The 25,178-nt window shown below is 41.7% G+C and overlaps 2 protein-coding genes across 4 annotated transcripts; both read left to right on the top strand.

Annotated features, from left to right (window-relative positions):
• Positions 1 to 1,833: 1,833 nt before the first annotated feature.
• On the top strand, positions 1,834 to 12,677 carry fzr1b (fizzy/cell division cycle 20 related 1b). Of its 2 annotated transcripts, XM_080440487.1 has the most exons (14): positions 1,834 to 2,095; positions 2,552 to 2,730; positions 3,562 to 3,663; positions 3,826 to 3,889; positions 4,475 to 4,602; positions 5,075 to 5,157; positions 5,605 to 5,788; positions 6,572 to 6,637; positions 7,431 to 7,533; positions 7,991 to 8,172; positions 8,630 to 8,863; positions 10,230 to 10,334; positions 11,383 to 11,475; positions 12,050 to 12,677. In XM_080440487.1, exons 2-14 carry the CDS (start codon positions 2,653 to 2,655, stop codon positions 12,089 to 12,091), a joined length of 1,464 nt encoding a protein of 487 aa, XP_080296613.1. In that variant the 5' UTR covers positions 1,834 to 2,095; positions 2,552 to 2,652; the 3' UTR covers positions 12,092 to 12,677. The 2 variants fall into 2 exon arrangements, with proteins under 2 accessions (XP_080296613.1, XP_080296614.1); XM_080440488.1 differs by lacking the exons at positions 10,230 to 10,334; positions 11,383 to 11,475; positions 12,050 to 12,677 and adding an exon at positions 9,854 to 9,904.
• Positions 12,678 to 16,755: 4,078 nt separating this feature from the next.
• LOC308093090 (butyrophilin subfamily 2 member A2-like) lies at positions 16,756 to 23,497 on the top strand. Of its 2 annotated transcripts, none has more exons than XM_080439300.1 (7): positions 16,756 to 17,219; positions 19,073 to 19,127; positions 19,322 to 19,675; positions 20,039 to 20,317; positions 20,436 to 20,536; positions 20,635 to 20,664; positions 21,348 to 23,497. In XM_080439300.1, the coding sequence occupies exons 2-5, from the start codon at positions 19,073 to 19,075 to the stop codon at positions 20,507 to 20,509; spliced, it is 762 nt and encodes a 253-aa protein (XP_080295426.1). In that variant the 5' UTR covers positions 16,756 to 17,219; the 3' UTR covers positions 20,510 to 20,536; positions 20,635 to 20,664; positions 21,348 to 23,497. The 2 variants fall into 2 exon arrangements, with proteins under 2 accessions (XP_080295426.1, XP_080295425.1); XM_080439299.1 differs by having other exon boundaries at positions 20,427 to 20,536.
• The last annotated feature ends 1,681 nt before the right edge of the window (positions 23,498 to 25,178 follow it).

Below are 25,178 nucleotides of genomic sequence, written 5' to 3'. Positions count from 1 at the left end.
GTCTACCCCCCCCCCCCCCCCCCCCCCCCATCCAATTCGATTCACAGGAGCTTTATTGGCATGAGAAAACATATGTTTACATTGCCAAAGCAAAAGTGTAACAAAACAGTCAAAACAAAACAATATATTAAATGGGAATAAAGACAGAGCTGTGTTACATTGCAACTTAGAGGGAAGACTATCTTACGAAACTATACAAATTGTGCATTTTCTGTCAGAGATAGTTGTACATCTATATAGGAAAGGTTTGCTTGGGATAAACCTGTTGAAACAGTTGACAACAGTATTTCAATGTTTTGCGTTCACGTGGTATAAAACCTTTGCGAAAAATACCAGCAATTTATTCAAATGTAATTAAGGTGGTTGCTCCGTTCATATGTACAGTACCCCCCCCCCCCCCTCTCTCTCTCTCTCTCTCTCTCTCTCTCTCTCTCTCTCTCTCTCTCTCTCTCTCTCTCTCTCTCAGTATTTTAGGGGATTTCTTTACAATGGTCGCAGTCATTTCCTTGCCATTGTGAAGAAGAATACAATACATTCAAGCTGTTGATAGCCAACTGATGCAAACTGTGTTCCTCAAAACGACCTGGTCCCCAAAACAATGTACTAGAAGTGGCAGCAACAGTAACAGATTGATGAAATGGCTTTAATTCAATAATGCTTAATAACCAATCTGTATTAGGCTAAATCATAGTATGACTATAAAAAAGGACCATATTATTAATGCATTTCTTAATAAATATGGGTACAATTAAAGAGACTTGCTGGGATTTATGTGAAATCCACATTTAAAGAGTAAAATAAGATTGCAAGGAAGAGCAGCCTGCCTGACACTCGCGCATGGTGCTATAGCGCCTCCGCGTGGCCACAAAGGGAATACCACAAACAATGAAGATAAGAGTCCAAAACCATTAGACCTATGGTCCAAACTCAGAGGATGTGGTGACCATTGTGAGCTTGACTTGTAGATCGGCTATTTTCAAATGGCCGAAATGTATAGGGTTAATGTATGTTTTGTAATAATAATCAAAATCTACAGTACTAACATTTTCAAATATTTGTATTGAGTAAAAGTACAATATTTGCCTCTGAGAGTGGAGTGGAAGTAAAAGTACTGAAAATTTGAAGTACTCCAGACCAGTAAAGTAAAAGATACCTCAAAATTGTACTTCAGTATAGTACTTGAGTAAATGTTACTTTACACCATGCACTGACGTTGACATTGTGATTCTTGGCCAGACAGTAGGCCTACTAGATCATGCAACTGATGGTTGATGATCATGCTGCAGGTCTACCACAACCTAGTTTCAGCACATAATCAATATTTAATACAGACTGTCAATATTGGCTTAGTGTTGGTGTAAATCGCTGCAGTGCAGTCTCTTCTGCCCCTCAAAATACGACCTTGTCCAAACAAACAGGCAACCTGCTGACCTGCTGTCAAAATGTTCCTGTCAATATTCCACATTTATGAAAATGTCATAAATGTGGAATATTGACAGGAACAAATACAACATTCAGATTGTATTTGCACTCACACGCCATTGTAGTTATTATTATTATTTTTAATGACAAAATATCAACATTAAAATTACAAATAATGTCACAACCATTACTGTTTACTATTACGTCAATAGTGAACCGTTGCCCGACAACCAACATAGCCAATCACAGCATGACAGACCACCCCCTCCGGGCCATGGGAATGGATCCTGGACCCTAGAATACTACTAACTGGGATCGTGGCCATGGGTGTAATCAGGCATAAGCACCACTGGGTGTCGCTGCACAGTCCTACTATAAAAATCAACCCGAATCATTTCTGCTACAGCTGATTCAAGTCGCCATCTTTTCCCAGACATAAACAACACCGTGGGGTCGCGGTGGCATTTGGATGCACGCTTGACATTTTGAGAAGTTTAAAGATCCGACCTTGTTACAGCGGCCTCGGCCGACCCTCCGGGTGGGTCTTCTGCTCGTCCCCGGAGATGTGGCCAGGTGATCTGGGGACCTGAGGGACAGCTGGTCGGTGTGGTGCTGGTGCTGAGAGACAGAGAGAAACAGAGAGGAGGCTCATCAGCTGTTTGCAAAGCAATAGGTTTGTTTGCATGATGACAGCTGTGTGACTGACAACCATCAGTGACATGTGTTGATGTTTGTCGTAGTATTCGTATATGTTTGAATAGCTTTTTGTAAAACGTGGCGTGTTGCGTGGGTTTGCAGTCTCGCAGCCAGTGTGGCGTCGCTTATTGCCCCAGTAGAGGCCATTTAACTCCGTCCTGATATTGGCCACCGATCGGATTAAAATGCTTTTTTATTGAACAATGCGGAATATAGGGGTACTTCTGAGGGGCCGTACATGATTGTAACATTCGTGGCCATGGGGTCAGCACTTTATATTTGAAATCTGAACGTTAATGTCGATGTACGGGCCAAAAGGGGAGAAAGTGCAAACACTATTTTGAAGATCATCCATGACTGTCATCCATGACTGTCAAAGCTGGACAGCATTACTTGACAGGTGTGTGGCGTTTTTATTCTGTCTTGTACACAGACATCATGGGGGTCCTCCCGAGTCGTGGACCCCTCCTGGTGTAATGGACTGAAGGTGGAGGAGGAGGGGGAGGAGGTGCTGGTCCTACACATGTAGAAGACATGGACCAGGAGTATGAGAGAAGACTGCTGAGGCAGATCAACCACCAGAACCTGCCAGCAGAAACCCACCTGACTAAAGTGAGTTGTGAAGCAGTGCTGGTTTTCCACACATGTTCAAGTCAAGGACCCCCAAATGAATGTGCATACCCTCTGACCCTCCTTTTTAAACAGATTTTCAAGGATCAAGAGGTGTGTGTGTGTGTGTGTGTGTGTGTGTGTGTGTGTGTGTGTGTGTGTGTGTGTGTGTGTGTGTGTGTGTGTGTGTGTGTGTGTGTGTGTGTGTGTGTGTGTGTGTGTGTGTGTGTGTGTGTGTGTGTGTGTGTGTGTGTGTGTGTGTGTGTGTGTGTGTGTGTGTGTGTGTGTGTGTGTGTGTGTGTGTGTGTGTGTGTGTGTGTGTGTGTGTGTGTGTGTGTGTGCGCGCCAGCCACAGGTTGGCTAGGTAGGCCTATTACACACGTGGTTAAAGCGGTAACAGGTCAGGTGTGCACATGGGAAAGCCACTAAATAGCATTTCAGTGATTTATTGTTTAATCTATATGGATTTGGGAGCCTATATTATGCCAACTAAAGGTTTGTCGAAATAAATTGATCAGCAATTCCAAAGATATGAGCTCTGGACATTGCCTGACTAAACGTAACCAACCTATTAGCCCTTCAATGACACATGGTGGTTCCCCGAATCCCCGGGCCCCACATTGAGAACCACTGTAAAATGTTCTCAATGAACCGCACTACACTACTAGACAGTTAATTATTATGGCTCTATAAACTGAGTCTATGGGTGAGGTGATATTGCGAGGCATCAGGCACTTCTTGTTCAATATTGCCATATAAGCTTGAGAAATATAACCCCCATGCACTCATGCTGTGAAACGATGAACCATTCTCTCTCTCTCTCTCTGTCCCCAGTGTGGAGGGGCCGCTTGCAGCCCCCTCAGTGTCAAGTCAGGAGATCGCTTCATTCCCACTCGTGCTGGAAGCAATTGGAGCATCAACTTTCATTATGCCAATGTGAGAGAACTAAACACTATATATATCTATATATAATAGTACACCGTGTGTGTGTGTGTGTGGGGGTCTTCAAAACAGAGTGCAACCACTTTCCAATGCAACACTGGTTAGAGCTATTGCTATGGTTGAGATGTTGTTTGTTTGTCTTCTTTCTCCTTTAAGGAAAACTGTGGCTCCCCCAGTCAGAGCCACAAGGCAAAGGACGCTAGCTCTGATTCAGGCAAAGGTTGGTAATCCTTTTGTCACGTACACAGTCAAATCCTCTCTTTTACGCTCTTTGCTGCTAAATTAACACCAAGAAGTGTATTATCTGTACTCTGACCGTAGTGATTAAACAACCTTACATTTGACTCATTTTATCTACCTTTGTTCCTTCACAATTAATAGATTTCTTCTTTTAATTGTATGGAGATGCAAGGTTTCTGCCTGACTGCGACGCTATGCAACTCGAGTCGATACCATAAATGAGGGCCATTCCTCAATAGAAAGCAGGATTAATGATTGATCCGAGACCCTTTTTTTTTTTTTGGGGGGGGTCATTGGTTTGTGGGAAATCCTGGAAAGTACCACATCGTTGCTGTCGGGCAGAAACCTCTTATCTCCATATTTTCTTTCTCGTAAATTAACGCCCTACTTGATTATCCTACAGCGCCCGCGTTTTGAGCTTGTTGATCTGCTACTTTAGCTATTTTATTTTTATTTTTTAATCCTGAAAAGTAACAGTTTTGGACATATATGAGGTTTCCACCCGACAGAGACGATGTCTTCTTATCCGCTATTGCATAATATGTCTGTATGGTCCTTCTTCCAGATGCTGTCGCCTATGCTGCCCTGTTGAGGAATGAGTTATTGGGGGCGGGGATCGAGACGGTGCCAGACCCTCATACTGACGACCGGAGACATACAGTCCTCTCCCAAGACTCTCACAGCCTCTTCAGGGTATATGAACCAATGGCTCTCAAAGTCTCCTTGTGGGGGGGGGGTACCAGGGGGTCCCCACTCCCTAAAGTAGTTAATATAGCGACACAATCATTTTAATCACTTTTAACTATTATTTTATACTTTAGCTATTCAAAAATAGCACATATACAAGCTCATAGCGCGGCACCGAGTGCCGCACTATGAGCTTGTAGATCAAATTATTTGAAAAATCTCAACAATGTTTGGAACATTTTGAATAATTTTGATTTTTTGAACACAAATCTTCTATTCTGGGGGTCCCTGGCACAACATATTTTACCCCACAGGGGTAGTAGAAACGATGTGCACCAGTGGTCAGTTAACACATTTCAGAACAATATTAGTACCGTAGTATTGGGTTACATTTTTTTTGTGTGCAGGTGACCCAAAACTTGAAAACTCTTAACATGAATTCAGCATGTAACTAGAGTTGTTTTGTGTTCCCCACCAGTACACTGTCCACACAAGGAAAGTGCCTTTCGATGGCGCTAACGAAGTCTCGCCCTACTCCCTTTCTCCTCTTAGTAACAAGAGGTACAGTATGTTGATCTCACACTTGCCATACTTCAGTGTGTCCACTGGCTCCTTGAGGGGGTTCCAGGGGGTCCCATGTTTTGGTTGTGGACCGATTTTTATGGGTAAATTTCCCATTTTTTTCCGTTTCCTACATAAAACAAAAGTAAAAAAATTTCATCAATTAAATACATAATAAGAAGTAAGTATATCATCATCATTTCCATAAATACATAGGTAAAAAGCGTAGAAGAGGTAGCAAAAATAGCAGATCCACAAGCTTGCGACGTGTTGTGAGCGGGCAAACGTCTAATTTCTCTTTTGGGTGTTGAGCTAAAATGTTTGGGAAGTTGGGAACCACTGCTCTAGTCTGTACAGATAATAATGCTGTGTTGAATTGTGTCCAGATTTGGACTGGTCTTGTTGACCTTTCCTCCTTCGGTCCTGTTCCCCCTCGAACCTTTGCAGTCACAAGCTGCTCCGTTCCCCGCGCAAGCCGGCCCGCAAGATCTCCAAGATCCCCTTCAAGGTGCTGGACGCCCCGGAGCTGCAGGACGACTTCTACCTCAACCTGGTGGACTGGTCTGCAGGCAACCTGCTCAGCGTGGGCCTGGGGGCCTGTGTCTACCTGTGGAGCGCATGTACCAGCCAGGTGAGGTGCCGGGGGGGCCTGGGTTCTACCAACATTCTGAAAATGTCTTCTAAATCCTGACGACAGTTTTCTGAAAAACCTGTTTCTATATCAGTGGTTCTCAAACCTTTTCTTGTCAAGGACCCCCAAAATTATTTGTATTTGGCCGCGGACCCCCGTCTCAAAAAATAATTATATATATATATATATATATATATATATATATATATACTTTTTTTTTTTTTCATAGATTTGCACAAATGTCCAAGATTTTTATAGCCAAAGTATAAAATGACACAGATGCTTTCCCGGTTTTAATTGATTAAAGAGGCAGTGCCACGGGCCCACATTACCCCTGGCCTGGATAATGATCATTGGGTAGTAAGGGCATTCCACGATGTACATTAGTCCGGTGGTTCTGAAAGTTTTTTCCTTGGAGCCCCCCGTATCTTTGGGAAAACACTGCATTAGTCCATGCCAGTTGAATGAGAGTGGGTATGGGTCATTGATCTGGACAAAACCAATGTGAGTTGTCCAGGTTTGAACACTGATGTGATGAGACGGGAAAGCATAATTTTAGACTTCTTTGGCTATTCAAATATGTCTGTCTGTCTGTCTGGGGTCCGCAGCCAAAATACATGTAATTTTGGGGGTCCTTGACACGAAAAGGTTTGAGCACCACTGATACAGCAACATACGTTTTTCAGAAAACGGTTCAAACGGATTTTAGAAGACATTTTTGGAAAAGGCCTCAGGTCCTAATGGCTTAATTGAAAGGTGTCCTGTGTTTATGTATGTCTTCAGGTGACCAGATTATGTGACCTCTCCGTAGACGGAGATTCTGTTACGTCAGTGTGCTGGAACGAGAAGGTGAGTTTAACTGTTTAATGGACATGTATCATATCGTGACACTGTCGGGCAGAAACCTCTTGTCTCCATATTCTAACTTTTTTTTCCTTCATACTACAGCCTAGCTTCGTGCCGCGTTTTGAGCTTGTAGATCTGCTACTTTTGAATTAGAATCCTGAAAAGTAACAGTTTTGGACAGGTTTCCACCTGACAGAGACGATATCTGTCCCATTTACTTCTCATGACATCTGTTGTTATAGTGCACAGAAAGTTCGAGAGAGTAAGTAAAAAAAAAAAAGTATGCAAATGGAACCAAATGGACCCATAGGACCATATTCACACGGCGGCCATTTTGGAATTTAACATTGCGTTGCTGTGGCAACTGGGGTGGCAACTGGGGTGGCATTTCATTGACTTAATGGCAATATGGCCGCCGTGTGAATATGGTCTATAAGGGTCAGTTTGGTCCATTTGCACGGTGGAAATACAAATTTTATCCAATTGGGAGAGAGAACAGTACAAGATACCGTATAAGATAATTTATCGGCTTCAATTTCATAATGATCCAATTTTGTTTAGTCATTTTGTTTTTGTTTCATAAATTTCAATTGCACTTGTTTATCCTGTATGAGTTTTCTCATCTGATTGGATAAAGCTGGTATCCCGCTCTGAGAATATATCATTATCTGTTAACTAAAGAGTTAACAGATACCGTAAAAAAAATATTTGTCTGGTCCCAGGCTAAGTAATGCCAGGCTCTTGTTTCATAAGTATAGTAAGATTGAAATATAACTGTTGCTTATGCTCCTGTCAGGGCAGTCTGGTGGCTGTAGGAACCCATAAAGGTTACGTCCAGATCTGGGACGCGGCCGGAGGCAGGAAGCTGACCAGCCTGGAGGGTCACTCAGCCCGTGTAGGTCAGTCACTCCTTCACTCGCTTTACAAAACTCACTACTTTTTCAGTCGGAACGTCTCGTCAAGATGAAAACGTATTTATTGCAATGATATTGCATTGTATTGGGCGGTGTGGCTCTGGTCCTGGTGACGCTCCAGAACAATCTGTGCGAGCATGACACAAACACAAAACACGAAGATACACCGCAATTAAAAGAGCAAGATACAATACATATAAATTGAATGAATTGAGGTGTCTACCTGTTTATGTCTATGGTAGTTTTGCGGCTACACATGGTCAGCGTGTAGATCTGCTCCTCAAATAGTTTTCAAATAATTGTAGTGTTGTAAAAAGTCAAAAGTATAAATAAAAAAAAAACATTCTCAAGTAGCGTAAAAGTACCTCGAAATTGTATTTAGGTGTAGTACTTGAGTAAAAACTAGACTCTCTCTCCACCCCCCCTTGCCCGTGTCTTCAAGGTGCCCTGGCGTGGAACGGGGAGCAGCTGTCGTCGGGGAGCCGTGACCGCGTCATCCTGCAGAGGGACGTCCGAACACCACCCCCCGTCGAGAGGAGGCTGCAGGGACACCGGCAGGAGGTGTGCGGCCTCAAGTGGTCCCCGGACCACCAGCACCTCGCCTCCGGTGGCAATGACAACAAGGTGAGAGAGCATCACACGCGTCTAGTCTACACACCCATAGTGGTAGCCGATCCATGTCTCTTTGGTTCCGTTTTTATTTTTACACCCTTTTAAGGGGGAAATTAACACTGAGGATTTTAACCATGTAGATTGCGGTCCCAGAGATGATTATCTTATCAAATGAGAGCGGCGTATTCCATATCGTCGCTGTCGGGCAGAAGCCTCACTATATTTTTCGTAAATTAACGCCCTACTTGATCATACTACACCCTCACACTCACGCATCAAAAGTAGCAGATCTGCAAAAGTAGGCAGATCTACAAGCTCAAAACGCGTCGCTTCGCGCCGCGTTTCGAGCTTGTAGATCTGCTACTTTTGAATAGCCAAAGAAATCCTAAAATGACGTTTCCCCGATTGAATGGTGTTAATGTCTGACATTTCTGGACAATAAAGTATTCAATCAATCAATCCTTCCCAGTTACTGGTGTGGAACAGCTCCAGTCTGCTGCCGGTGCAGCAGTACGGCGACCACCTGGCGGCGGTGAAGGCCATCGCCTGGTCCCCCCACCAGCACGGGCTGCTGGCGTCGGGCGGCGGCACGGCCGACCGCTGCCTCCGCTTCTGGAACACGCTGACGGGCCAGGCCCTGCAGAGCACGGACACCGGCTCCCAGGTCTGCAACCTGGCCTGGTCCAAACACGCCAACGAGCTGGTGAGAGACGGCTTATACTGTTGTACTGTACATGATGATCGTGGCTGGAAACCTTGTACTGTACAGCATTGGTTCCCAAACTGGGGGGGTCCCCAAATTATGTGTGTGGGGGGGTTGGGGGGGGGGTCGCATTCCTAAGCCAATCATTTGATGACCAGCTGACCGGTAGGCTCTTTGTGTCTCCTACCAAACCGCTGCCGGTCATCAAATTATTGGCTTAGGAATGCGACAAAAACAAAACAAAAGTCTCCATGGGGTGACTAATCGATAGAAAAAGTAGTTTTGGGGGTTAACCCATTAAGGCCTGATTCCGATTTTTTTTTTTTTATGTTTTCTAAATCCCAACAGATTTTTAAAAAATATATAAAAAAACATTTTTTATGATTTTTCAAAAATAGCAGATCTACAAGCTCATAGCGCGGCACTCGGTGCCGCGCTATGAGCTTGTAGATCTGCTATTTTTGAATAGCCAAAGAAATCTAAAGTGAAACAGACACGTTCCAGGTCTTATTGGGTTAACTATCCCTTAAGACCTTTTTAATACCAAATTGTCAAATATTACGTTAGAAAGAGGCAAACATGGTGAAAATAGCCGATCTACAAGCTCACAACGCCTCCCAGTGTGACGCGTTGTGTGCTTGCAGTTCGGCTATTTTCACAATATTTATCTGTGTAACCGAGTCTAACTAACTGTAATGCCTCAACTTATTCAATTTCCAAGTGCTTGTCAGGGTGGGGGGTCCCCGAGTTCAAATATGATTCTTTTGGGGGGTCGCTGGAAATGGGAAAGTTTGAGAACCCTTGCTGTACAGTATGTCCAAAACTGTTACTTTTCAGGAAATGTAGAAAAAAGAACCCCCGTTCCAATCGATCCAATGTCGTTTTTAATTAGTCAACTTGTTACTACTTTTCATTGGTTAAATTCATTTTCAACCTGATCCTCATATAATTCCTCACTAATGCTCATTATAAATGTCTGTCTACTCGCAGAAACCTGCGTACCAATGACATTATCAATGGGGATTCCAAGCAATTGTAAACTACATACAGCCTTTCTCCTCCTGGAAAGTTAACATGGTGAAATGGAAGCCATTGTTCTTGCACTTATACATTTTTTAAAAGTTGGAAATCTTGTTTGAAATGACCAAACGAATACAATTAAATCACAGTTAGACCCATGCAAGAATTCTCTTCTTTTTTTTTTTACCATGTCATGTTTCTTTTTATTCACTAGATGGCAACCCTGGGCCAGGTTTCCCCTAAGTAATCAGTACTGACACTGCTTTAAATCGTCCCATTCTGGTCTCAATATTAAACCTACAGTTGCAACCATTTGCGTTACGTGAATGTTTTCCTGTGTTCTCAGGTGAGCACTCATGGCTACTCTCAGAACCAGATCCTGGTATGGAAGTACCCATCACTAACCCAGGTGGCCAAACTGACGGGACACTCCTACAGAGTTCTATACCTGGTAAGACTGCATTGGAAGTCAAATTGAAAAATAATTGAAAAAGGAAACTGAAAGCCCATTAAGACCTGAAGCCGATTTCTACAAATGTCTTCTAAATCCCAACAGTTTTCTGAAAAACCTATGTTTCTATATCGGTGGTTCTCAAACTTTTTCATGTCAAGGACCCCCAAAATGATATGTATTTGGCCGCGGACCCCACTCTCAAAACATGTTGTTCCAGGGACCACCAGAAGCAAATATTTGAGTTAAAAATGTTCGCTTTAAAATAATCGAAATATATTAATTTGCAAATTCTCGATTTTTCAAAAATGGCAGATCTACAAGCTCATAGCGCGGCATATCTGCTATTCTTTGAATAGCCAAAGTGTAAAATAATGCTTTTTAGCTCAAATGAAAAAGTGACACAGATGCTTCTTCAGGTCTTAATGGTTAAAGGTGCTGCTGACCTTGATACTGACCATGATATCGTCGCTGTCGGGTCCGAAACAGTTACTTTTCGGGCTTCAAATTCAAAAACGGCAAAAGTAGCAGATCTACAACCTTCACGCTGCATTTCGAGCTTGTGGATCTGCTAGTTTTGATACTTTTGTGTGACGCTGTAGTATGATCAAGTAGGACATTGATTTATGAAAAAACACAAGAAGTTAGAATATGGAGATAAGAGGTTTCTGCCCGACAGCTACGTTATGGAGACACAATGACCAGTACCATGGAGACTCAATGATGTGACGGGGCCTGTGATAATGTCACCCGTGCCATGAGTGAAGCTTGGTAGTGTTCTCTCTGCCTGTCTACATGTAAGGTGCTGTTGCTAAAGTCAATGCATAAAAAAAAGGAATCCTGCACACCGTCTTCACTTAACAGCCAAAACATTTAAGTGGAAATACGTTTATTCAGGTATCCTATGCACCTGTCCATGAAGTAAGTGTGTAGAAGGTCCTTTTTAAACCGCTATTGCTAAAGTAAAATGGCCGACTTTATAGTGAAGACTTCAGTCATGTTGGCGTCTTAAATCAGTCCTCTCCTTTTGTGTTCTTCTACACCCCAGGCTGTGTCACCGGACGGCGAAGCCATCGTTACGGGAGCCGGGGACGAGACGCTACGTTTCTGGAACGTATTCAGTAAAACGCGATGTACCAAGGTACAGTGCAGCCGTCATTATTTGCCACAGACACCAGTCTGACCTGATCATTTGTTGTTGACAGCAAAGTACAGTAGCTTACACAATCATCAGAGAAACATGCATGACGACATGCTTGTATCGAGGCTAGGGCCTTATAAAAATGTTCAGTTTGCTGCGATTGACATTAATTAAATGTTTTTTTATGGTGAAAATAGCAGATCTACAAGCTCACAACGCGTCGCATTGTGATCTTGTAGATCGGCTATTTTCGATATTTCTGTATGACGCCATTATACAACAAACGGGGTTAAGTGCATGTCAATTTGTTGATACATAAGCAATAGAAATTATGTATTTAAAAAATGCTATTCGATTACCTACCTACATGAGTAAAATTAAGACGGCTATTAGTTAACTGCTCGATCCTAATCAAGGCAACTGTAAGGAAGCAAATTGATTCAGAGGACAGCGTCCATGCTCACGAAACATGCAGGCTTACGTCTTTTCAACATTTCTTTCTAGTTTCTTTTTATAATTTTTAAAACTGGAAAGCAGTTTAGAAACCCAGATGTTTTGTGTTCGTCTTCCTCAGGAATCCAAGTCGGTGCTGAACTTGTTTACCAGGATACGATAGTGACGAGCGACGGGGGGAGGGGTCAGGACTTCAGAAAGTGGGGGACACACTGGCACCGACCCACCAGCACACGGACGACAGATGCACCAGACCCCTCTCTTCACAGTACTACCCCGACACTGCACCGCCTCTCTGAGACCACACGTCTTGATTCCACTTTTTATACGGAGGACACGTCCAACAATCTAATGATTGAAGACCTACCGCGTTCATGGATTTAAATTTAAAAAATCAAAGCAATCTGGAGTTTGGGACATTTCGTCTTGCGTACAAAGCTTCCTTTTTTTCCTCGTTATGGATGTGTTTAAAAGAAAATGTTTTATCATGTATTAGAAGTATAAACGTGCAAGAGATATAAGCTATATAATGGTGACAACCATCATGTTTTCGTAACAAAAAAAGCTCTTTTTAAGTTCTCAATTCTCAAAGGAGAAGAGGCTCCTGGGGAAATGTGCAGCCCTGCTTTGGGTATGTGTGTGTGTGTGGGGGATTTCTATATTTTGATAACATGCGTATATGATTGATAGTATACGATGGAAGAGAAATAAATATGTGCACCCACAGCTGCTCACACAGCTGGAAAGACTATGTTTTTGTGCTGTTTGTTTTTATCATGACTGTCATAACCATGCAGATCCCGTGAATCAGTGGTGGATAAAGTGTTCAACCCCAGTGCTTGAGTCAAAGTATAGATACTCCTGGTCAAATATTACTCGACTCCTGAAGGTTGCGCAGGCAGATTTATACTTAACTCATTGCCTGCCATGGACGAGTTAATTCGTTTAATTTGTCAAATTCTGCTATGTTTTGTTTTTTTGTTTTTTTTCACACAGAACCAGAGAGAACGCGATCCGAAGATGTACTGCTCCATTCACTTCCTGGTTAACTTATTACTTAAAAATCCTGTATCTCGGCTCCTGTGTACTTTATTTAAAAAATGTTGTGTGATTTTTTTTATTTATTTGCCGAAGCATGCTATTTCTAACCGCGCATAACAAGCTAATGGGAGGTCGCGATGACATTTTTTTTTTTTCACCCGAAAGGATAATTAAATAAGCCAGGAATCCTTGAACTTGACCAATCATGGAGCCCAAAACCAGAGCGGCGTTCTTCTCTGTGGCTGAACAGCAGCACTGCAGCAGCTCATGGAACAGTGGTGTTCGCAGGGCAGGCGAGATCAGGGGGGGGCGGGAATCTGGGAAAAATATCGGGGGAAACAAGTTAACAACGCTACACTGACTACAAAACTGAAAAACGTTAATAAAACAATATGCAAGTATAATAAATCAATCAATAGGGCAAGCATTGATTGATTGATTGAAATTTTTATTAGGCAAAAGAATGTAAAACAACAGTTACATTTATAATGCTTTTGTCTAAAAGGTCCGGCCAAAAAAATCCTTGCGGACTTGTTTCCGTTGGGGTCCTTGAGTTAATTTCATAGACATATATAGTAGCAACCAAACAGTTCAAAAATCAACATGAAAATACAGATAATACAGAAAAAATACCACTATGTACAAAAAAAGCATTTAAAAAATATATGTACAAAAAAGGGGGGGGGGGAAGCATGGAAAAATAAAAATTATATACAAAAAAAGCATGAGGAAATACAAAATATGTACAAAAAAGAGGAGGGGGGGGGGGGTCGTCTGTCTACAGGGAAACTGGTACTAGCTCCTCTTTCGGCCTCCAGAAAGATGGGTTTTTAGGGCTGTTTTGAATGAGCCCAGCGAACTGCATTTTTTGAGGGATGGGGTTAGACTATTCCATTCCTTGGTGGCTGTGCTATAGAAGGAGAATTTGCCCATGTTTGTTTTATGGGTGGGTGGTACCAGATTGTTGTTTACGCTCCCTCTAGTTTCGTGGCCGTGGGTGTCACTAACTTTTTCGAGGTATTTATACAGATATGCGGGTATAGGGGGCATATCGGGCAAATCTGCATTTACAATTTTGAAGACCAGACCCATTTTTAGTTGTTTAACCCTGTCTTCCACCCTGAGCCAGCCTAGGCTGGCAAAGTGAGTGGGAGAGAGGTGGGTCATGGGCCCCAGTCCGAGAAGTAGTCGGATCAGTTTGTTTTGGGAGGTTTGAAGCTTAGTCTTCAGTGACACTGAGGTGTAGGAGTACCAAGAGGAGCTAGCATAGTCAAAAAGGGGCTGAATCAGGGCCCCTGAGAGGGTCCTGAGGGCCTGAGGGTTGACAAAAGAGGAAACTGCCCATAAATCTGGTTCTCTGGTTTACTCCTTTGACCACCTTTGCTGCCATGCTTTCACCTGTCAGGTATTTGTCAAGAATACATCCCAAATAGGTAATCTCTTCTTTGCTAGTGATGATTGTGTCATCGACTTTGACCTTGAAGTCAACTACCTTCATTTTACTGAGGGAATGTTTGGTCCCAAATAGGATGGATTCAGTTTTCCCAAGGTGTAGAGACAGTTTGTTATCAGTAAGCCAGGTACGGATTTTTGAGAGTTCAGAGCTGAGAGCTTCCTCAACTTGCAACTTGTCCTCACCCGATATCAGGAGTGCCGAGTCATCAGCGAACAGGAACAGTTTGCAGTTACAGGCAGCATTCATGTCGTTAATGTATAGAAGGAACAGTAACGGCCCTAGAATGCTGCCTTGAGGAACCCCGCAGCTCACCGGGAGGGATGAGGACATGGTTCCGTTGATGTCAACCACTTGTTCTCTACCCTCCAAGTAAGATCTCATCCAATTTAGTGATGTGCAATCAAAACCAAGCAAGGCTGGTGTCACTCCGCGGCTGCGGCTAGCCCCGCCCCCGGTCAGTGGGGTCGACATGTCCCTTCACTCGGAGGTTCGCTAATAGTAGCCTGATAGTTGGTGCTCCTTCAGTCTTTTGGCGATAACGGAGACTCCAAATAAGCTTCTAGTAAGAGTCTGTTGCACGCCCGGCGCCAGGATGAAATGACTAGGGGTGCAGTGCAGTTGAAAATTGTGAGGGTGCACATGCGCGCGAAAATATTGCGGTTATTGGGCGGATATTGGGCCTTTATTTCGGTTTTAGGGTTAGGGTTAGGTTAGGCTTATGTTATTTAATTCTTATTTTAAAAGTACTGAAAATTGGAAATACTCCAGTAAAGTAAAAAAAATACCTCAAAACTACTACCACCATGCCAGCTTGTGATGGACATTTTGATAAATATTTTATTTTTGTCACGGACATGGTCAATGATTTGACCAGAAACCCAAATGACTAGCCCTAAATATAAACTAATGGACTCGTAATGTGCCATAGTGTGTATGCCAGTGTGCTACACATTTTAAAACTATTAGACTAGTATGTCTGCATAAACAATAGTGCCACAAACACTGATCCACTATATATATATAAATGGACAATCCATGTCATAATCCACCTAGCTGCCAATTCAATTTATTAAGATGGCCTTAAGCCAATTCTCCTGGGGATACCCAGGGGAGGGGACTCCAGGAAGTTTGATAGAAAGGTAAATGGAAGAGATGTACAATAGTAGAAAAGCAAGAGGCCCTGAGAGGAGGGTAATTTTGACTGACCTCTAGGAAGCCCTTCTAGAAGGTTAGAAGGCCTCCACACAAACAAGTATAACTAATGAGCTAAAATGCTAAAAATCGCTATAAAAAAAAAAAAAACATTGTCTGAGTTAAGTATACTGTTCTTTAAAAAATTGTCTAATCTTTGATCTTTCAAATGAATTGTTGAAAATCTTTAATAAGTAAGATAAGTCTATTATTGATTAGTCAGGTAAAGTATCCTGCCTAAAAATGATCCGGGGAAAAGGATCTTATAGTGATCTTTTACTAAAAGGAAAGGGTGATATACTAAAAGAGTTCCAACTAAAAGCTCCCAGCTCATTCATTGATCAAAGCTTGCGAAGTCGGAGACTCTGGTGGCAGGAGAAAATACCTGTGCAGTGATGGGTTTTAAAGTGGCATGGGGGGTGCACGCCTCCCAATGCCACTGACTTGGTTGTAGAGGCTATTTTTAACAATTATCAAGAACTGTTGGTTTTGAGTTTGTAGATCGGCTGTTTTTCGCCGAAATAAATCTTTTGTATTTTTAAGCTTGTGGATCGGCTGTTTTTTAACAGGGTTGATTTCTATAGTTTTCACAATTGTAGAACTGTTACATTTAACCTTGTCGATCTGCAATTTTAATGGGAATTTGAAAACTGGGTTTTTATGTGTGTATTCAAAAAGGTCGCAGCACAATTTACGGTACACTAATTTACAATGTCTGCATGCAACTATACGCTTTTGCTGACTTCCTTTTTTCTGTATGCACAGCAACTGAGACATGTAAGGTGTTGAAAGAAAAAAGAACATTTTTAGCTGTGAGCCGAGAGGCCCCTGTTTCCTGTCGTGGGTAGTAACCAATGTCTGTCATGTTTGTGGTGTACGTACAATGCAGCACCCTAATGAGATACTGTTTTGCCAAACATGGCTCACTGGGGGTCACGTGATGTCTAAAGTGTTCGCATGGCCTCCTAGTTCGTCATGTGAGGTTAACATGTGGGCGTCCAGGATATAGGAGGAGGGGATGGCATATAATTATTTTGTGTGTGTTTTCTGAAAAGCTCCTTTTATGGATAACAACCATTAGTGTATGGAAGGTAAAGAGGAGGATTGTCACAGAGGTGTCTGTGACAAAGTGTCTCACACATGTCTAGGTTTTTGGGTATAAAGGTACCAGCCCGACCAGAGGAAAGAGCTCTTTCTGGACATGTGCGGGCTGGAGACCGGTGGTGATGGAGACTTCATGCTTTTAGAGACCCTTCTTCCCAGATACGGACTTATCCTTCTCTTTTCCTCATTTTAGAATAGCTTCGCATATTTCAATTTTTTTTACAGGTTTTTGAGTTTATATATCTCAATTTTGTGGAAATGACAGGAGCACAACAGATATTTTTCTGATTATGTGCTTCCTTTAATTTATTTTGCTTTCTTTGATTTTACATGACATGAGTTGATCTTATTTGTGAATTCTGAGTAAGCCCTATATTGTTGAATAAATAAAAGGCGTGTAAAAGTCCACTCCAGTCCGCCTCTTCTTCTTTCTTCTTAGTTAGTAAACAAACGGACCTAGATTAAATATTCTTCAAGAGAGGTCGTGAAGCCCCTGTTGGTAAGTTGAATGAACCTACACTACGGCAAACACACATATACATTCAATTCACACCCCATACAGGTAGAGATTTGTAACTGATGCAAAGTTTGATGCCAACGTTTGATGTAATGTTGTATGGTGCCATGTATTGAGCAATGTTTTTTGGAGTGCAATTGAGCATTGAGTTGTTTTGCAATGACGGTGTGCTATGATGATGTGCTGTGGGTTGGCAAACTTGGCATGATGGTGTAAAGAGTGATAAGGTTTGCATGAGTTGGCTTATTATCCCTATGTGACTAGACTTAAGAGTAACAATAATTGTCTGGGTTGTAGGCATAGGGGATGTAATGGGCTTATAAAAACACATGAGCAGCAGTGCATTTCTCTAGACAGACGAGGAGGATAGGTTGTCAGTAGAGTCTCTTGATTGAGTTAGTGGTCAAGTTGATATTTCTGTTGAAGCAGGCCAGTAAGTTTAGGGGGCCCCTCTGCTCCCTGCCTTTCTTATAATTGTGATATCCTCAGATATGTGTCTTAAGTCGGGGACTGGATTTATGGGAGGGGATTAAGTTATTAAGGGGTTTACGGATGGTGACCAGACTTAGCAGGGCCGGATCTAGGCATGGGCAAGGGGGGGGCAATGCCCCCCCAAATGCCCTGACTGCCCCCCCAAAAAAAATCAAAAAAAAAAAAGAGTTACATTTATGTCATGATATGAAATGTGAGCTTACCATAATCAAAATAATCCTTAATCATATTCCATCATGTGGATTCATTGCACAATTCAAATAATCCTCTGCCCTGATTTTCCACACACACAGTCACACACACACATGCAGTACTACTCCTAAACAATAGGAAGCAGTATTACACAAACAGACAGAAAAAACGCAAAAAAAAACGCCAACACATTTTTGTCCGAGGAAGCCGCCGCCACAAATGTTTGGCCGAGGAAGCCGCCCCCCCAGCATTTCCTAATGCCCCCCCATTCATAATTTCTGTATCCGGCCCTGAGACTTAGACAAAAAATTTGCTGTAAATTCCCTGAAGGCCACGGGCCTTCTAAACACAGTTGAATTTGCTCTGAAATCACCATGGCGGAGAACAGGTTGTTCTTCCGTCGCAAGTAAATATACAGTTTTTACGCTTCTGTGTGTTGCTTGTTCAAAGGGTCCCCGAGCCCAGGGACCTCCTATCTGGAAGGTACGCCGCTCCAGTCGTGGGCTGGACGGTTCTACAATATATATGGCATGAGATCTATTTAGCCACTGCTTTTTCATCTTATTTTAGACCGCTAATTCAAATAATGCAAAGAGAATAAGTCAATAGTTAAATATATATCATTTTGAAAAAACTGTAGTGCACATCAAACAATAATAACCATCACTGTGCAGTTCTTGCTGGTGAGACAAATACTTAGAATAATGCTGAGAGAGCTCTATCCAGTTCCTTATTTCTTATTCTCAGCGCTCTGTCTACTGGAAAGTTCTAGTCAAATGATTTGTGGTTTGTCAGAAAGTGTCTTTCCAATTTCCCTTTCTTCACTATCACTTCTATCACATGCTCTATCACATAGTTGTTGCAATGAAAAACGTTCAAAGAAACAAATCCTCAAGTAAAGTACAGATACTCAAGTAAATGTAGGCTGTTACTGTCCACCATAGTGAATAGCAGTAGTTCTATGTCCATATGTGCATCGATATAAGATGTAATATTATTTTTCACCTATATATCCCGTGCACTATGCCAACCATGCTATGATATTACCAATAAAAAGTTATGGTAACAACCTACTGTTGAACTGTTTTTAAAAAAATGTGTTATGGTTATTATCATTAGATTGGATTACTAATTCCTATGTTTTTATGCAGATGGCGAAGCTGTATCTTGTTGCCGTTCTCTGTGCGTGCTCTATTGCAGCTTCTGGTAAGGGCGCTTCCCTGTGTACCGTTATGTGAAGCTGAAAAGGGTGGCAAAACAATTCTTGTGAAAATTTTGTCTGAAATTTTGTTTTGAATATTATTGAAAAAGTTTGAGAACCACTGAACTAGACCACCTTTATTAGCCTACAGTATGAAGTAAAAATAAATGACAATTGGTGTTTTCCATGTCACTTTCAGACTCCCTCACAGTTCTTGTCCCCGCGGCTCCGGTCGTAACGCCTCTCGGACACACAGCCCATGTACCATGCTGGCTCAACCCACCAGAGGATGCGGAGGGCCTGGAGGTACGCTGGTATCGTGGTGACCACCAGTTCGATGCCCCTCTCTTGTTTTACAGGCAGAGAGGATACGCCCCGAACGGCGAGGGTCGTGCCTCATTTGGCCTGCGAGACGCTAAGTCAGACGGGCTGAGGGCAGGTGACATGACCCTGAAACTGGTAAATGCCACACTGCAGGATGCAGGAGTGTACACCTGTTATGTGAGCAGCGATAAGGGCTACGACAAAGCCAGCGTCAATCTCGATGTGACGGGTAAGTTGATTTTTAAGATAGTAGGTCAACACCACCATTATTAAACAGGTTATTATAAACCACCTTTGGACATGTCTCCCCCATATTGAATACAAGTTTCCATGCATCGAGTTTCAAGACTTTATTGTCAAATGTCCATCACATAGTGATAGAAAAATTCCATACAACAACAAACATAAAAGCACAAAACAGCAACAACAGATATATAGAGCTGTAGTAGAAATGTACATATATTCATATACTGTCTGTATACTGTACATTCATACATATATTTGTATACATACATACATGATAATTTAATTGTCATTTCACCAACTAATCATACTAATCCCTTCTTGCTTTATGATTGTTCCTTGTTTGTAGCGGTGGGTCTCTCTCCTCTCCTGTCAGTAATGTGGAAAGAAGATGGCTCTGCGAATGTGAGCTGTGAATCTAAAGGCTGGTATCCAAAGCCTACATTGCAGTGGTCCAATCAGGATCAGACTATGGCTGCAAAAAGCCTAGTCCATAGCAATGACACCAGTGGTCTGGTGTCTGTCCACAGCTGGATACTCCTCTCCACTGATTCCAGGGTCACCTGCTCTGTAGCCTTGTCTAAAGAGGAGGAGAGGCAGGGAAGATTGAGCCTGCAAATGCCCTCAGGTGAATGGGAGAATGTGTTTTTATGAGGCTGCTGAGTACACATGTGTATGTGCAAGTATGTGTGAAATATGTTGTAATTTGTAATCAACAGTAATTTTGTTCAATTCAGGGACTGGAGGTTCGACCACTGGATGGAAGGTAGTGTTTATCCTGACCCTCTTGGCTTTGCTAGTCAGTATGGCCATACTGTGAAGCACTTCAAATCCAATAGAGATAGAGGTAAGACTGTTGATTGATTTGGATTGAAATATGCAGCAATGGCATGATAATACCATTGACATGAATCAACTTTTATATGTTTGCTTTTTGGGTTTTAGAGAAGAGATCCCTCCATGTTCTTGAAAACGGTAGGGATGTTTTATTTTATTAAAAATAAATGTATCCTCTATTTAAAGTTAATGAATACATAGTTGTGGCTTTGTATTCTGACAAGCTCCTGCCCCTGAAATTGTAGATGTCCATGTAAGGCTAAAACTGATTCACATCTTAAGTGATGTTGAACTTTGGTAGTATGCTGTAGCTACCTGGTTATGATACAAATCCACATATCATCTTTATCAGTTGCTCCGCGTAAAACAGGGTTTGTCTTTGTCTTATGTATGTCCCCTCAAAAGTAGACCCTGAGTAGATACTGAGAAAGTTGTATTATAGGTGATAATCTATGAACCATTCTTACTGAATCTGTGTTATAGTACACATTGAGCAATGAATCCATTGTCCAAACGTTCTCTTCGGACTGATTCAGAACATTGACAGTGTGCCTACACCTACAGTACTTAACAGGTCACACACTGACTGGACCATTGATATGCATCCAGCCAGGGTTATTCCTATGTTAATTCACGCTGTTGACACTGCACTCTCACGGGCGCGCGTGCAGCTCAAACAACTAGTCAAAGGCTCTGAACTAGTGGAGTGGTTCTTGTGAGTTTGTGAGATAATGATATACTGTACTGTATCTGGGAAATGTGTCTGCAAAGCTATAAGAGCTCTGTGTAGATTTAACTTTTAGTTGTTTTCTCTCTTACAGGTATGGCTCAAGAACGTACAGCTCTTGTCGTAACCTGTGAGCCACAAGAGGTGGAATAGTACACAAATCCTACAAATGGTCTCCTAAGTAGGCGTGGTTTGCTTCTCCCCCGACCATCCCACGACCCTCCCCCTCCCCTCTCCCTGGGTGACAACATCATGTGAGAGGCGTACGGTCATTGGGGCCAACAAGGCCGTGGCCCGGTCTGTAAACCTGGGCAAGATCCGCCAGGGGAAAAAATCAACATAACAACATTAGCAGCCCCTCACCCTCTTCTGTTGTAGCCAACCACAGCAAGTCGCGTTTGTTTTCAAATGAGGCTCATTTGCAATCGGCCGAATTGTACATTTGTAGCAGAAAGAGCTTCATATTTAACTATAGCCATACTCATTACATTCTGAACCGATTCTTAAGATAAAAAATTCTCTATTAGCTGTGAAGGGTCTACTCTTCTTTCATGTGTATCAGTCATGATTGTATCGCCATCAAACAATATCTTATCTTATCTTATCAGCCGTTGTTGCGCGACCCCTCGGGGGGGGGGGGGGTTAAGATTCTGGCCCGGTCAACGTTAGAATTCACCATATGCCACTGCATGTGGATGAACGTTACTGCCCACTGCTATGGAGACAGATGGCAAAATGTCATGATTCCCATGTACTGAAGTAATGTTTTAAGGAAAGTTTCCTTTAACCAGTCAATCTAATATTTCCCTTTTCTATAGCAGAAGGCAGCTTAAATGTTCAAGAATAATGGACATTACATAGGGTAACCCCCCCCCCCCCCCCAACTCCTCAATTTGAAAGGTAAAGTGTCATGTAGACTCTAGTAGTAAATAGTGTGAGGATACTGTGGCTCTACATTGTAGAGGCATAGTATCCAGATTTAACTGGTTTAAATTTGGTACTTGTTCAGGTGCAGCTTAACAAGAACTAATATTTATCAGCACTGGTATCAGTTTATTTTCAAGGCTATTGATGGTAAGTTATTACCATACATCACATTGCTGTTAGAGTGGAAAAAAGCATTTACCCAACCCGCTCAAGCGACTGGCTTACACTTGAGGTTCCACCTGTTCAGTCTGAACTGGGAAAATCAGCTTTCTGCTTTGATGCTCCTATTTCATGGAACACTCAACAACTCAATCTAAACATTAATGCCCCTGTGTTTTATATCTGTATATGTCTTAATTGTTGATTTTTGTATGTAATCTCGACAGCATTGCAAATGAGGGTAAACCTCAATGCTCTTTTCGAGAATTGAAAGTTTTCAATCAATATATCTTATACTATACTGTACACATGACATGTTTTTGTATTTAAAAAATATATATATACCACAAATGTTAAGACTGTTAGACATGATTTCTTTTTACCTGAACTAGTTTACCTGGTATCCTAGTTTCGTTGAGGTACTACTGACTACACTTCTGTCTCTGCACTATGAGTATTTACCTTGTTTATTGACTAGAGTTCATGCTTACTCCGCTTATTCCAATCTCGCACTTGTAAGTCTGCTAAATGCCTGAATTCCTCTCATTATGTAGTATGTACACTGACATTTCTACAAACTAGGCCTAGTTTGTAGGCTAAATTCAGCTACAGTCTATGTAGTCAGGCCTTTTGAATAGAACGTCTTTTTTGCTAGAATTAATGTTCAAATATGTAAAAGTTTCTTTTTGACAAAAAGCTACAGTATGTACCTGATATCTGTTGATAGTTGTGTTTATGCTTTTAAAAGTTGGATGGCAGGAGTAGGTCATGTGTGAGCACATAGGGGCCGGAGAAGATTATTTTCCATTGTCAAAGCGGGACCTGTCATGAAAGGTTGGGAACCACTCGTCTAGACCAGTTTCCCAAACTTTTTAGCACAAGACCTACAAGATACATTTGACGTCTATCAGTGACCCAAACTTTTGTTTTATTTTTTTCAGAAATTCTTTTGAAAACATTTTGATTATTTTTTTCCTGAGAAAACTAAACAGAATGAACTTGTGACCCATTAAAAATGGGTCCCGCAGGATGTTTACATGCTAGCTCACTCTCCCCGGACCCTCCCATTCATTCGTTAACAGGCTAATTCATACGTACTCTCACAAGTCAGTACGTTCAACCTCACGTCATTCTCATTCGCTACAAGCCAACTCACTCACGCCCTCATTCCCTCTGTTCACTGTTCATATTTATATTAACAGTATATTTATATTATTATAAATGATATGACCTCATACAAATTTAAATGTATTATTTATTAACGGGAGCATTTAGGGGTTGGGTGTCTTGCTCAGGGACACATTTAAATTACAATAACCCTGTGTGTCTGCTTTAATTAGCTGATAAAGCTAATACTAATTAATTAGTAAAACCTTAGCTGGGAAGAGTTCTTTCAGTTATAACCAACCACCTTTAACTATCAGCAAACAGCGGAGGGACGCAGGCCCCCCGATGGTCCATCAATGTGTACATTGATGGCATGGGACTTGAACCTGCAAATTGTCTGTAGCAAAGGCAACTGGTCAAGCACACCACACCACTGCGCCAACGCACCTTTGGGCCCTCAGTGAGGGTCTTCTACTGGTTTTGACTTGCTTTTTTGTATTTTGGCTTGAAAATTCCAAAGTGCTACAACATTGAAATATGGGTTGACTGGGATTTGAACATGAAACCTCTGAGCTGAGAGGTTGATCACTATCCCATTACACCTCTCTCACTGTTTCTCAGCTGGTGTCTTCTAGTGATTTTGACTTGCTTTTTAGTATTTTGGCCTTGAACATTTCAAAGTTCTACAACATTGAAATATGGGACAACTGGGATTTGAACGTGGAACCTCTGTGCTGAGAGTCTGATCACTATCCCATTACACCATCTCTCACTGTCTCTCAGCAGATGTCTCTTAGTACTCTTGAAGTGTTTATATGTCAGCCTTCAGTTAGTAAAGTTGAAAAGCACTGAACCAAAGAAGGACTGGGATTTGAACATGGAATCTCAATGCGGAGAGTCTGATCTTCAGACCACGACACCATCTCTCAGCCACTCACATTATGTCTCTTCGTATTCTTGAAGTTATTTTTGTGAGTTAAGTTGAAATACTCCAGCATTTAAAGCTTCATTATGTAACTTTCCTGCTCGACCCTGCTTTTGCCTTTGAATGCTCTTGAGTTGTTCTTTTGTAGTTTAGCTTCAAAACTTGACAATGGAAAGTATTACTACACCATTACTCAGTCAATGACTTAGTATTTTTTTTATGTTAACAAATTCACAGCAATTTCATAATCAACTACCGTAAGTCTGGAAATTAAACATGGAAACCTGGTGCTGAGAGTTTGAGCATTAGTCCGCTACACCATCACACATGTTTAATGTATAGAAGTTGTCTTCTAGTGTTTTGAAGTGTTCTTTTGGACTGACCAGCAAAGCCCAGCTTCATTTTTTACAATGTATTTGATATAACCTTTATATTATTTAATAAATTATGCATTTCATCCTCTATATATTGTCCAGCAACCTTTATGATAAAGGCGGAAATAGATAGTAGACCCGTGGGATTTTTTATAATATAAAAACAAATCTGTAATATATTATCAAACATCTAACAACAATATGAACTATAGTGTTAACAGAGTGACAATGACATATCACATGAGTCATTGTGAAACAATTATGATTCATGGTCATACTCTATTTCAGTAATATAATTAAATTGATTATATTTTATTGTATTTATTTCATTTTATTTGAATGCAGGGTCATTAAAATGAGTCCATATACAAACACATGTGTTGAATTAACTGTAAGCTAGGCTGTTAGCCTGGTCCCTACCAGGCTAACTTCA

The sequence above is a fragment of the Gymnoscopelus braueri genome (assembly GCF_963280865.1).
Source record: "Gymnoscopelus braueri genome assembly, chromosome: 10".
Lineage (NCBI taxonomy): Eukaryota > Metazoa > Chordata > Actinopteri > Myctophiformes > Myctophidae > Gymnoscopelus > Gymnoscopelus braueri.
Note: the sequence above shows the minus strand (reverse complement) of the source record. Positions and strands in the feature narration are given on the sequence as shown.

What these genes read in the sequence shown, in the direction of transcription:
- LOC308093090 (XM_080439299.1), top strand. Translation starts at nt 19,073, where the DNA reads ATGGCGAAGCTGTATCTTGTTGCCGTTCTCTGTGCGTGCTCTATTGCA. An exon ending in GTGCTCTATTGCAGCTTCTG is followed by an intron (nt 19,128 to 19,321) that starts GTAAGGGCGCTT and finishes TGTCACTTTCAG; the next exon opens with ACTCCCTCACAGTTCTTGTC. An exon ending in CGTCAATCTCGATGTGACGG is followed by an intron (nt 19,676 to 20,038) that starts GTAAGTTGATTT and finishes CCTTGTTTGTAG; the next exon opens with CGGTGGGTCTCTCTCCTCTC.
- fzr1b (XM_080440487.1), top strand. Translation starts at nt 2,653, where the DNA reads ATGGACCAGGAGTATGAGAGAAGACTGCTGAGGCAGATCAACCACCAG. An exon ending in TCTCCTCTTAGTAACAAGAG is followed by an intron (nt 5,158 to 5,604) that starts GTACAGTATGTT and finishes GAACCTTTGCAG; the next exon opens with TCACAAGCTGCTCCGTTCCC. An exon ending in CCGGTGGCAATGACAACAAG is followed by an intron (nt 8,173 to 8,629) that starts GTGAGAGAGCAT and finishes AATCCTTCCCAG; the next exon opens with TTACTGGTGTGGAACAGCTC.